At 42.2% G+C, this 13,397-nt stretch overlaps 1 protein-coding gene across 2 annotated transcripts; it reads left to right on the top strand.

Moving 5' to 3' along the window:
- Nucleotides 1-790, top strand: AHSP (alpha hemoglobin stabilizing protein). Of its 2 annotated transcripts, none has more exons than XM_012640276.1 (3): nt 1-61; nt 235-313; nt 569-790. In XM_012640276.1, the coding sequence occupies exons 2-3, from the start codon at nt 239-241 to the stop codon at nt 788-790; spliced, it is 297 nt and encodes a 98-aa protein (XP_012495730.1). In that variant the 5' UTR covers nt 1-61; nt 235-238. The 2 variants fall into 2 exon arrangements, with proteins under 2 accessions (XP_012495730.1, XP_012495731.1); XM_012640277.1 differs by having other exon boundaries at nt 22-61; nt 239-313.
- The last annotated feature ends 12,607 nt before the right edge of the window (nt 791-13,397 follow it).

Below are 13,397 nucleotides of genomic sequence, written 5' to 3'. Positions count from 1 at the left end.
GAGGGACATTCATAGCCTTAAGAGTGTGGGTGAGACATACACAGCGTTGTTGGACCTGCAGGTGAGCCCAGCCTGGGGGAAATGTGACCTCAGAGCAGAGCAAAATTTGAAAGGTTTTGGAAAGGAGGCAGCCCTGCAAGGCATAAGGGATTTTTAAGGGGATTGAGAGGATTGGGGGACATACCCGAGGATGAGTGAAATGGATACTTAAATTCTACCTCTTTCTCTAACCAGGCAGATGGCCTTTCTTCAGACCAATAAGGATCTCATTTCCACGGGAACAAAGGAATTTAATGCTCTGCTGAAACAACAGGTAAGTCCAGGCACTCTGTTTCAAAGGACAGGCCTGGAGACTGGGAGTGTGGGGAGGCTGTGGGGGATAAGGGAAGAGAATACAGGATAATTTGGAGCTGGGAGGTAATGGTGGAGTTGACGGAAACCATTAGAAACAGGGAATACAAATCAGAGGAAAGAGGATGTGAGAGTTTGTGGGACTGTTCTGGGTATTCCGGAATCGGGTTGCTGACCACATTCTCCCTTGCCAACTCACCCTATCCTGATCCCCCAGGTCTTTAATGATCTTCTTGTCTCTGAAGAAGCCATGGTGACTGTGGTGGATGATTGGATAAACTTCTACATCAACTATTACAGGCAGCAGGTGACAGGGGAGCAGGAAGAGCGAGACAGGGCTCTGCAGCAACTTCAGCAAGAGTTGAACACTCTGGCCAACAATTTCCTGGGCAAATATAGGGCCTTCCTGAAGTCCCAGGAGCACCAAAATCACCCGTAGCCTTCCTTCTAGCCCAGAGACCCAGGCCTTCATCTCTAAAAGACTCTTAAATTCTGGCTCTGTGTTCTTCATGTCCCCAGGCTGTGCTCTTGGTGTTACTCTGCCTTGACATCTCAATAAAGACCAGTACTGGTTTTGCTGGACTCCCTGGCTCTTCTTTCATTGTCTGTCCTGAATTGTAGTGGCAGTGGGTCCATTTTACTTCAGCCTTCCTTCTCAGGTATGATCTTGGGGCTTAATTCCTTACAGCAGAGATTAGCAGCTCTAAGTAACTGTTAGGGAGTACTAACATAGGCCGAACAAGGGGCTGGGCAGGCAGGGACTAAAGAGAAAGTGCTGGGGCAAGGGGGTGGTAGAAAAGAGAAAGGGATAGAAGGGATAGAGGGATAGAAGCCCTCCCGAAATTGTCCTGTGACATACTTGTCTAGGAGAAAACTGTTGGAAGTCTTCCAGTCTTGTTCACCCTGTGCCAGGTCCACTGCCTGGATTTTTCAATCCCCTGCCCTTAGCCCCAGCTCAAACGTTTTAGCTAGGATCTTCTGATTCTGATTCTAAGACTACCACAGAGTACCTCCCCGAGTATCTCAGTAATTTAGAGTTGGAAAGGATTTTGGAACCATTTGGCACGTCCCTTATATTTCAGGTGGGGGAACCCCTTATCTTTGGCTCCACCAAGGGTCCCAGAGACCAGGATTGGGAAGCAGAGAAACCAGCTTCCCCGCTGCCCCAACCTTCTCCTGTCACTTCCCGGACTAGACTTCTTTTTTCTTAGACCTCCACACTCTAAACCTCTTTATTTTAGGGCTCTGGGTGGAACCAGCGCCGGCCAGGCTCAGTACATTTTTCAGAAGGGTGTCAGGCCGGCGGGGCTGACTTCACAGACAGCCTCGGGGCACAGAGGAGGCGCGCTGGGGGCGGGGCCGCGGGACGGGGGCGGGGCCAGGAGGCGGAGCGCACCAATCAGATGCGGGGCAGCGCGCTTGCGCGGGCGCCCGGGAAGGCAGTGGGCGTTCTCCTGGCGGCCTTCTGTGTTCTTTCTTCAGCCGGGGAAAGAAAAGTTTGGGGGTGAGAGAGATTGTTCCCTCGCTCCAACCTCCAGCAGGCTTTCCCCTTGGGTCTGTGAACCTTCACCTCCGACTTTGTCTTTTGGGTCTCTGCAGTTTGGATCAGGGTGAAAAGGGAACCAGCTCAGTGTCCCCAGTCATCCTTCCAACCATGGGGTGTGCAGAGGCCTCAGACCCAGCCTGAGAGTGGCGGCCTCCCAGGGAAGCAGGCAGCGAGCACCTCTGAGCTGTGGTCTGTGGCCCAGGCAGAGGCCGGGGCCTTCCCACTGCAGTCCTCAGGAAATCTCAGTCTGTTAATGGGAACCCAGGGCCGGCTCAGTGAACAGCCAGACAGTGAACAGCCTCGCCTTTGCAAAAAGACCTGTGCATGAGCGGAGGAGAGTGACTTAGGGACTATATGAAAAAAGTACAGTCTTCCCTCTTATGGGTACCCAAACCCACGGATGTTCAAGTCTCTTGTATAAAATGGTGTATGTAGTATTCGCATATAACTATCGCACGTCCTTCAGTATACTTTAAATGATCTCTAGATTACCTATAATACCTAATACAATGTAAATGCTATGTAAATAGTTGTCATACTCTATTGTTTAGGGAATAAACACAATGACAAGAAAAAAAAGTCTGTACATGTTTAGTACAGAAGCAACCATTCATTTCTTCCCCCAGATATTTTCCATCTGTGGTTGGTTGAATCCACAGACCCAAAGATATGGGTGGAACCCAAAGGTATGGAGAGCTCATTGTATTTGAGTTATTCTGTTGGGTTGTGTAGCTTAGCTGAAAAGAATGGTCGGAAGCCACTTTGGCTCAACTACTGAAGACGAACTTCCCGTAAATTTAGAACTATCCAGCTTTTGGAGCTGTTTAGTTAATCATTCCTCATGTGCTCCGACAAAGGAAGATGATCAATTATCAGGTATGTGGTAGAAAATATTCTTACAATGGTTGGGAAGTTCAACATCTAAACTCCATTCCATAAGCTTGCGAAATCAAATAGTTGTAAAAAAATATTTTTAGGACAAAAAAATCGAACTGAACTTCCTGTTCTTACATTCCTTTCACCCAAGTGCCTGGTTGGAAATCTACAAGAAGTAAAATCTGGAATAGTTTTATTTTTCAGAGATGGTGGTATGAACCATCAGGATCCTCACACTGACATTGACCCTGACCCTGGGACTGATCCTGAACTTGAGCCTCACCTTTAACCTCACCTTATCCCTGACCATGATGGACACCTTATCCTCACCATGACCCTGACTTTCATACTGACATTGTCTCTCATTCTCAACCTTACACTGATCCTGATGCTAAACTGGGCCCTAAACTTTACCTGACTCTTAACTTTCACCCTGACTCTGACCTTGATCCTCAACCTGAATCTTACCCTGACCATTACTCTGAAATTGACCCTCAATGACCCTTCCATAACCATGACATTGATCCTGACCCTCACCATGACCCTGACGTTGATCCTCAAATTGACCTAGATACTGATCATAACCATGATTCTTGACCCTGAAGTGTATACTCTCATCCTTTACTCTGATACTGCCCTGACCCTCACTTTCACCCAATTCTAACACTTACCTTCCCCTTGATCCTGAAGTGACCATTTCTCTGACCCTGATACTCACCCTGACTGGAACTTGATGCTCACCCTGACACCAACTCTGATGCTCACTCACTTATGTGTGTGTCCCTCACGCTGCCTGTCAACCTAAATGTGACCTTCACATTAACCCTTCCAAAGACAATCTACATGATTCTGATCCTGGCTGTGACCCTTACCTTGGTTCTGACCCTCCTTTTTACCCTGAGCTTTACTTGACACTCACTCTGACTCTCACACTCTTCCATATCTCACTGTGATCCAAATTCTGATCCTCAACCTGACCCTGACCCTGACCATCGCCCTGACTCTGACTATGAAGCTCATCCTGACATTGATTTTAATTTGCATCTTTATCCTGATCTTGAAACTGTGCCTTACGCTGACCCAGACATTGACCATCATTCCTTTTTAAAAATTATTTTTCATAACTGTCAAAAACTTTTATATGTTTTTCATGTATAACATGATGTTTTGAAATATGTATGTATTGTGGTATGGTCAAATCAGGCTAATTAACATATGCATTACCTCACACACAATCTGGTGTGGGCTGACTGAGCTACTGCTGCTGCCACCGGCCACTCAGAGCCAACACCAAGTTTTTGACCAACGTGGGGTACAGGGTGCTGTGTCTTTTCCTTTTTTTTTTCTTCTATATCCTTACTGCCAGCAGGTGGGACTCAGAGATGCAGCCATCACCACCCAAAGCTTTCCAGGTGCCAGGACTGAGGCTGTGAGCTCCCTGGGTGCTTTTTGGCAGTGTCCCCCTCTTCCATTTTCCCCATCATGTGGGTAACTAACGGAGTAGTGGTGGAGTGCATGTCTCTTTCCAGTTGTAATTCTTCCTCTAATTTGCACACCTTGCTTTGGCTGCCAGCTGAGACTCTGTTGCCAGGCAGACTGCCCACAACAGAGGCCAGTCTATCCCCTCCACTAAGCATCAGCTTCCTTAAATCTTCTGTAAGGCTAGCCAAGTCTTCTGGAGCTTTTGGAGCATTTTAGTACTCCCAGGGCATCCCATAAGCATCAAACAAGTGGGTCACAGAGCCCCAAATAGATCCTGGCAGCCATCCTGCGATGTCCCAATAAGTCCCTCTCTTCCCCAGCTCATTTCTTTGGAATCCTACCAGCTACACTAATTGTTTCCTCCCATCAAATCCATGGCTAGAGTCTCCCCAAAGGTGGTAGCAGGAGAATTCCCATAAGGGAATGCCCCAAACCATCCTGAGATGGGGCTGGTTAAAATTCCAAAGAAAGAAGCACTAAACTCCATTGTTATCAGTTTGAAGCAATGGGAAACTTATAGAGTGCTGCAGCAATCCTCATGACAAATAGTGAGAGAAAAGTGATGTTCTACCTAGGTATGTCTGCAGCAAGGCAGTCAAGATATGGAGTTTATATGAAAGTTCAAGAAATTTGGGCCGGGCGCGGTGGCTCACGCCTGTAATCCTAGCTCTCTCAGAGGCCGAGGCGGGCGGATTGTTTGAGCTCAGGAGTTCGAGACCAGCCTGAGCAAGAGCGAGACCCCGTCTCTACTAAAAATAGAAAGAAATTAATCAGACAACTAAAAATATATAGAAAAAATTAGCCGGGCATGGTGGCACATGCCTGTAGTCCCAGCTACTCGGGAGGCTGAGGCAGGAGGATCGCCTGAGCCCAGGAGTTTGAGGTTGCTGTGAGCTAGGCTAACGCCACGGCACTCTAGCCCAGGCAACACAGTGAGACTCTGTCTCAAAAAAAAAAAAAAAGAAATTTGGCTCAAGGATGAGACTAGTTTCTTTCAGTGCTTTAGGAAACAACCTAGGCACCTTTATCAGTGCTTGGGAATGTTCGAGGCCCCAGTTTGGGTTCAAGCCTGCCGGGGAAAACCTGCAGTTGGCTAGGTCACAGAACAGTCAGGGCACTCTGTGATTTTTGGTGAGGACACACAAAAAAGTGGGGGAAACAGGGGGACCCTACAGAGCTTCTATATGTTCCCTGAAAGAGACTCATCTTCTGTAGCAACTGGGCTGAAATTACTGAAAATCAAATTCATAAACTCATCCTGTGACTGGCTGAATTACAAGTTGAACTCCCAGCCTCACAGGATGTCTACTGTTAAGGCGAGGGCATTCACTGGGAAACAATATGATTCTGCAGGTCGAAATGGGAACATGTGGAAAGGCCCTGATGATTTTGGTGTAATTGAGCCCTTAAATCCTGAAGAACCTCTTTGCCAGTGGAAATGGAAGATCCATCCCTAGCAGGAGAGCCTCTCCACCCCCAGCAGAGGTGGCCTTCCTGACCCCAGTGGAAGTGGATTCACTAGCCACAGTGGCAGCATCATCCTTACCACAGTAGATTAGCCTCTCTACTTCTCATTTAAGGGGCTTAACCTTGCATTGTCCAAGGAAACTGTAATGGCCTCTCCTGACACAGTTGCAATAAAAGACATTGCTGATTGCACCCAGGACGCAACCCATCACCTCTCTTTGCTTCTAGAGCTATAACCAGATTCAAGTCCCAGCAGACCCTTAACGGTAAGGTACAAAGTGTGACCTGAGCAGGTGCATTATACTCCAAAAGAACAACTGGAATATTTTAATTTACATGGAAAAATCCAAGAAGCATGTGTGGGAATGGATACTAAGGGTCTGTGATAATGGTGAAAGAAACATAAAGTTGAATCAGACTGAATGTATTGATATGAGCCTGCTAAGCAGAAACTCACTCAGGGAGTTAGAGAGGGCTCACATTTTGGTATGTGATTGAAGTTAAGTTGAAATCAATTCAAATTAGATTGTTATAACTTTAGGATGTCATATATAATCCTTATAGTAACCAAAAAGAAAATATACACAAAAAGAATTGAGAATGGAAACAAAAATATCACTGTAAAAAATCAACTAAACACAAAAGAAGTCAGTAATTGAGAAAATAAATGACAACAGTTAGTAACTGACTTATTAAAAATTCCTGTGCTACATAAATCTGGAACCTCTATTTCATATAACACTGGAGCTGAAAGAGAAAAACAACGATTTTATTCATGAAGTTAAAAGATATGTGAAACAAACACTAATTTTTACAAAAAATTATGGAAATAGCAAAAATGTACCTTATACTATTATATAATATGTTTTATACCTTTGGGAAAAAAAGAAAAACAAAAACATAGTTCTTTTTAGCATGAATTCTTCTCTAAAAATATACCTATGGATCTCCCATTATTACCTAAAAAGTCGATTCTCAAATGTAGCAGAGTGATAATTTTTACAGGATAAATGTCATTATTTTTTATATATGGGATAACGTTGGTGATTTCAATTTTAATAACATTGGATTCAGATGAAAGAATGAGAAGATAAAAGCCCCTCAGCAGTATAACTCATGAACATGTAAAAAAGCGGTAATAAATCACATTATCTTTTAAAAGTCAATGATCTAAATTAAACTATTCACAGATATAATATAGCTGATGTATTATTATTGTGTCCATTGATTCAACTAATAATTGCCACCATGTGTCTGGCATTGTTCTAGGTCTAGGAATGGATACATAAGGGAACAAAACAGAGTTCCTGATCCTCATAGCATTTCCATTAAAAGATCTTGTACTGGAATCTTTCTTCCCCCAAATTATGAAATCTGTAAGATGATTTAACAACATATATAAAAATCCTTGTGGATTTACCTCCCTTTCTGCACATTTTTCATATAAAACCTTTTCATGAAGTAAACTTTATAAGGGATAATATTTTCAAAAATATTTTGAGACTAAGTTACAACATTCTAATATCCTGAAAAAATGCTGCATTTGAAGTGGATGCAATGATAAATTTCAACAGAAAAATTGTTGGAACTGTTTCAGAAACATGAGAACTCTGTGTACTAATCAGATGCAGTCGGAGTAAACAGAGATAAAGACCCTCAAAGTTATCATTTCAGTACAATGAGTCATGGTGAAAATCAGCCACTCTCAAATAGGTGAACTAACAAAAACATTTTATATGCAGGAAATTCAGCATCTAAAGTCAGATGGAAGTTTTCAAACATACAAAAAAATCACTTTATTGTCTATAACTTTGATAACTTTAATATATACCCAAAATCTATGAGGCATAATATTATCATCCAAATACTACTCATGGCTTCCCATTTCTTTCTTTTTTTCCATTTTGGCAAATATTTATAGAGTGCCATCTTTGTGTCAGTCTATGTTCTACATGCCGGAGATACAGCATTTAACAGGATGGACAATGTACCTGCTCTCAAGGAGTTCACATTTTAGTTGGGTAAAATATATAATAAGCAAAGAATTTTAAAAAATTAGAACTGCAATTAGAGCTAAATGCTGTAAAGACAGTCTCACAGAAGGATGGGATAGAGAATAATGGGGCTCTACAACAGATAGAATGGCAAGAGAGGACTATTTCTTACGATCTTTGTCTTTCTTTGTGTTGGTGCACACCTGAGTCTGCAATGTTTCAGAGGAAGCCTTCATTTTATGAAAATCTATTATTTCTTCTTCCAATTGTCTTCTCTCTTGTTCAAGCTTCATTGTCTCCTCTTGTTGGACCCTTTTCAGGTGTTCAAACTTGTCTTGTAGCTGTGAAATAAATGTGCAATTATGACTCAAAGCACAATGTGGTAGAACATCCAAAAGAAAATGCTTGTCTTTTTCTGGTTATCAAACATACCCTCCACAAAGTCTTTTCTAATAAAGCTTGATAAATCCATGCTCACTAAAAATATGTACATTAAGACATAGCATTGATTGTGAAACAGTACTTTAGACCTAGTAAATACGCTTTGAAAGAAAGTCCGATAATTTTCTTGTGAAGTAAAGTTAGCTCAATTGTAGAAAAAAAATTTCAAGGACTTCATTCACTTACTTTTCATTTCCTCACAGGTCTAATTTAATTTGTGGGACTTAAAATCAACTTAATTAGCCATCTGAAGGAGGCAATGACACCTTGAATTTCATTAGAGGCAGACCTAAGTCTTTAACATAACTTTGCTTAACAACATAAGGATTGCTTGTGTGCATTACAGAAGGTATGTTTTTTTAAACCTATGGTTTGATGGCATAAAATCACTGAGAAAGTATTTCATTTAAAGGTGGGAAGGCAAGAGTAGAAATGAGAGACAGCTAAACTTCATCCCAATATGTTAACTATTTAAAATTTAACCACTCAAAAATGGAATGGGTGGCCTTCTGAGTAAGTAAGCTCGCTAACCTGAAGAAAGTTCAATGACAGAGTGATTAGCTGTATGTTTTGAATGAGAAGTGAAAATAGATGATTAATAAGTCACTTATAAATCTAAGAGATTTCATGTAATGCCTCTTTCAGAGAGTATCCAATTATTTCATCAATACTTGCTGGTTAAAAGTGTTCATACTTTAAAAGCACAGACATAGTAATTGTGTTTCTATGTGCTTAAAGATTGAGCCAGGGTGTTTAAAGATTAGCCTGTGTGTACACATAAATTTGGGAGGGAATAGAAGGTTTCTTGAGACATGGAAAGGGTGGAAATGCAGCATCTTCTATTAAGTAAATAGCTGTGTTTAATAGAATGGAGAGTGACCTATGCATAATAAGCATTACCAAATGGTACAGTAATATGTGATTCGTAAGGTTGATTACAAATTTCTGGAAAATTAGAAACAGGAAAGCTTCAATTGTGCAGCATAATGTGGTTGTAGCTTTGTGTTTCACAGGTTTTGATAACAATGATCTAATACATGTCTGACAGGCATTTAATTTAAATGTATTATCAAATGCTCAGTAGATAAATGAGCAATGATTCTTTGGGCTGTTGATAACTAGTCATCAGTGCTCTTAAGGATACACATTCACTGACTTGGTACACTGCTGCCAGCTCTGCCAACAGTGCTTTTGACCTATACTGCTGCTCAGTGATTCTTTCTTAAATTTATTTTTAGTATATATTGCAATGATTCTTTTTTATTGATTCATTTTTTGAAATTAGAAAGTAATGATAGGAATTTTTTTATTTTTGTAAAAGTACATGACTTTGATCATCTGTTAGTGAGATCTCTGTATCTCATGTTTTCTTTCCATGCCTGGACTTCCTGAACATTTGACTAAGCTACCCTGAACCAAGACTCCATGAGATACATTTGAGATGCAAGCTAGTTTCTCTCACTTTGTATTACAAGGCTACTATCCCATTCCTTTTGCTTGAATGGTTCTAATGTAGCTGTATTTTTATTGTGAAACAAAACATTTTTGAAAAAGAATAAAATTGTATAATTTGTATTACCTGATTTAAGAACTCTTACAAAGCTATAGTAATCAAGACGGTGTGGTGTTGGCATCAAGTAGACAAACATACCAATGGAATAACAAAAATAGTCTAGAAACAGCCCAAAACATATATAGTATATTGATTTTTCAATAAAAAATGCAAGTATATTTCAGTTAAGGGAAGATAAACTTTTCAAAATGTGAGTTCTAGACAATTATATATACATACTCAGAAAACACTTTCATCTGTACATAGCACCATAAAACAAAAAATTATCTCAAATTGAATCTTATATTTAACATAAAATCTAAAATTATAAATCTTCTACGAGAAAAAAATAGAATAAAATCTTTGTGGCTTTGGTTTAGGCAAGGACTTCTCCAATAATACAGCATCAAAATAACTTCTTTTTGAAATGCCGTTAAGAGAATAAAAAACAAGCATCTGACTAAAAGAGAATATTTGAAAATCATATATCTATAAAAGGGCTTGTATTCAGACTGTATAAGTAACTGTTAAGATTCAATACTAGGAAAACAACCTCAAAAAAGTAGGCAAAAATTTTGGAAAGACAATTCACCAAGTAAGACATACAGATGGCAAGTATGCAGAAGAAAACGTTGCTTAATATAATACTCTTTGCAGAAATGTACATTACTACTATGATGAAGTAATGCTATCCTGGAATTCTAATACACTCTTAGTAAGAATCTTAGTATAGTGCAAACATTTTTGGAAAATGGTTTGACAATTCTTAATGTGTTTAACATGCACATGTCATATGATCCAGAAATTCTTCTCTTAGGTATTAGCCCCCAAAAGATAAAAGTATATCTCCACACAAAGACTTGTATATCATATGAAGAATGTTCAAAGAGGCAGTATTTGTTAGAGTCGAAACCTGGAAGAACTCAACTATTCATTCAAAAGTGGAATGGATACAGTCAATTGTGGTATATACATATAATAGAATATTATACAACAGTAAGAAATGAACTATTGATACTTGCAACGACCTGGGGTAAATATCCAAAAAATTTTTCCAAGTGAGAGAAGAAGGCAAAAAAGTACATAATTTGAGATTCAATTTATATAAACTAGAAAATACAGGAGAGGAGCCAAGATGGCCGATTAGAGATAAAACTTGTCGGACCATCCCGGCGGAAGAGTTGAGGATTGGACTGAGGAGAACGGAGAGTGATTACTGCTCGGAAGTGGACCTCAGGGACAGACACCAGTGGAGTCTGGGAGCACCACCAGGAGGAACTGAGCAACCAAAAGAGAGGAGGAGAGAAGGGAGCAACCAGCGCGAACTAACTCCAGGGAGTTCCAGAGCCCAAGGAAAGTGTAAGGGATTTTTCTTCTCTCCTCACCCGGATGGCTCAGACCAGCAATGGGACATGGGGCTCTCATCCCATGGTGGAGTGCCATGAGTGACCAAAGAGTTGGCATCCCTGCATCTGGACATCCCCCCCAACCCCCTGCACTCCAGGCATCCCAGGAAGTAATTTTGGCCCAAGCTGCTCGTAGCCGTGTGGCTACATCCACCACACAGCAACTACCGAAGCGCCTTGCGCTAAGGAACTTGACTGCCTGCAAGGAGAGTGCACTCCCTGCTGAGCCTACCTCAGTCAGCAAAGTCCCTGCAGCCGATGGGTGGCAGATGGGTGCCACCCCTACAACTTACGAGTGGTCCAAGACGTCCGTAACCCCTCCCCCAAACCATAGCGGCCGGTAGATTTCTCTGTGCGGAGTGACCTGCTTTCACCGCTGGAGACAGGTCTCTGTCTCCATCCTCCTGCCCGCAGGCATTTGGCACATTCACCTGCTGACAGCATAGATGGCGGGGTGGGGCAGTGTGGGAGAGAGAACCCAGTTCTAGGGTAGGGTGGCAAATGAAAGCCTGTGCCCATAGGGCAGGTGTGGAGGAGCTCAAGAGAGCAGCGTTCTGTGGGTGAGCCCCATCCCCACCTCCCCTGGCCAGAGGGAGGGAAGATGGGGCTCACCATGGCCCTGGTGGAGACTTCTGAGGATAGAGAGGCCCACCTGCCTCACCTTGGGGTCGAGTGGCGGAAAAGGGGTGCACAACTGGAGATTCCCCTATCTACCACTGACACGTGGGGAGACACACACCAGTTGGCCAGATACATGAACTGTGGGGGGGAGCTCGACAGCCCATCTTGGATGGAGAAGAAACACAAGTGGACTGACAGATCAGAGGGGAAAGTGCCCGGGTTTGTGGACAGGGAAGGAAAAACCTGGCTAGAGACCTCAGCAATCACACCAGTTGATCCCTCCCATCAGGAGCAGTCCTCCAAGCTTGGAGAGATAGCCCTGAAATCCATATTAGTGGCTCCACCTAGTGGCAGGATAAGCAACCATAGACGTTCACACACCCAGGCTGTCGCAGTCCAGCTGCAATCTATCTTGCTCCTACCCCCCACCTCAGGGGGGAATAGGGTCCAAGAAACTCCAGGGAGCTACAAGGCCAAAGTTTGGGGCATTCGTATACCACACCTGGGGGATCAGAGCCTACCACAGGGACAACAGATTACCCTGGTATCTGGCTCCTCCATGCAAACTACAATCAATGACAGAGGGTACAACCCCATAGCTAAACATATTGCCTTCCATCTCAAGCTATTAGGGAGAAGTTGATTTATACCCACAAGTACAATCCACCAGCTTGCAGCTCAAGCTGGGGAACAAAACTCACTACATTCCATTGGGAAGAGGTGAAGACATCAGGTCAGAGGTAACCCAAGAGATTCATCAAACTTGCTAAAACACCCCTAAGGCAATACAGGACCAGCACTCCTCTCCCTGGCATTGTCAAGGAATGATCCCTGGGGAATTGGAGTTTCCAGCCCTACCACCCCCAGTTCTTGACCAAGAAGCCAGATGAGAAAGAATCAGCAAAAGAACTGAGGAAACATGAGAAATCAGAATGAAAAATCACCCCCAAAAGAAATCATTAGCTCCTCAGCAATGGATACCAACTTAAATGAAATGGTTACAATGACAGATGAAGAATTTTGAATATGGATTGTAAGAAAGCTCAACAGAATTCAAGAGAATATTGAAACCCAACACAAAGAAGCCACAAGAACAACGCAGGAAATGAATGAAAAATTCTCTAAAGAAATTGAAGTATTATGGAAAAAGCAAACAGAAATACTGGAAATGAAAGAGGCGCTCAAGGAACTACAAAACACAGTGGAAAGCCTTAAGAATAGGCTGGATCGTGCAGAGGAAAGCATCTTAGAGCTTGAAGATAATACCTGTGTGCTAAACAAATCAGATGAAGAAAAAGATACAGAAGCAAGAGACATGAACAAAGCATACAAGAAATGTGGGATTATGAAAAGAGACCAAACATAAGAATCATAGGCATCCCCAAGTGTGAAGAAGAAAATACACAGGTGCTAGAAAATCTATTTGTAGGAATAATTGAGAAAAACATCACTGGCCTAGCCAGAAATCTAGATATCCAGGCACAAGAAGCACACAGAACTCCAGGGAGACTCAATGTGAAAAGGCAATTACCACGTCACATAGTTATTAGGCTGGCCAAAGTAAACACAGAAGAGGCACTCCTTTGAGCAGTAAGGCAAAAACAGCAGGTTAACTTACAAAGGAAAACCTATCGGACTATTGGCAGATTTCTCAACTGAAA

This window comes from Propithecus coquereli, unplaced genomic scaffold (genome assembly GCF_000956105.1).
Source record: "Propithecus coquereli isolate 6110/MARCELLA unplaced genomic scaffold, Pcoq_1.0 Scaffold150, whole genome shotgun sequence".
NCBI classification, from domain to species: Eukaryota; Metazoa; Chordata; class Mammalia; order Primates; family Indriidae; genus Propithecus; species Propithecus coquereli.
This window is presented reverse-complemented; position numbering and strand designations above follow the sequence as displayed.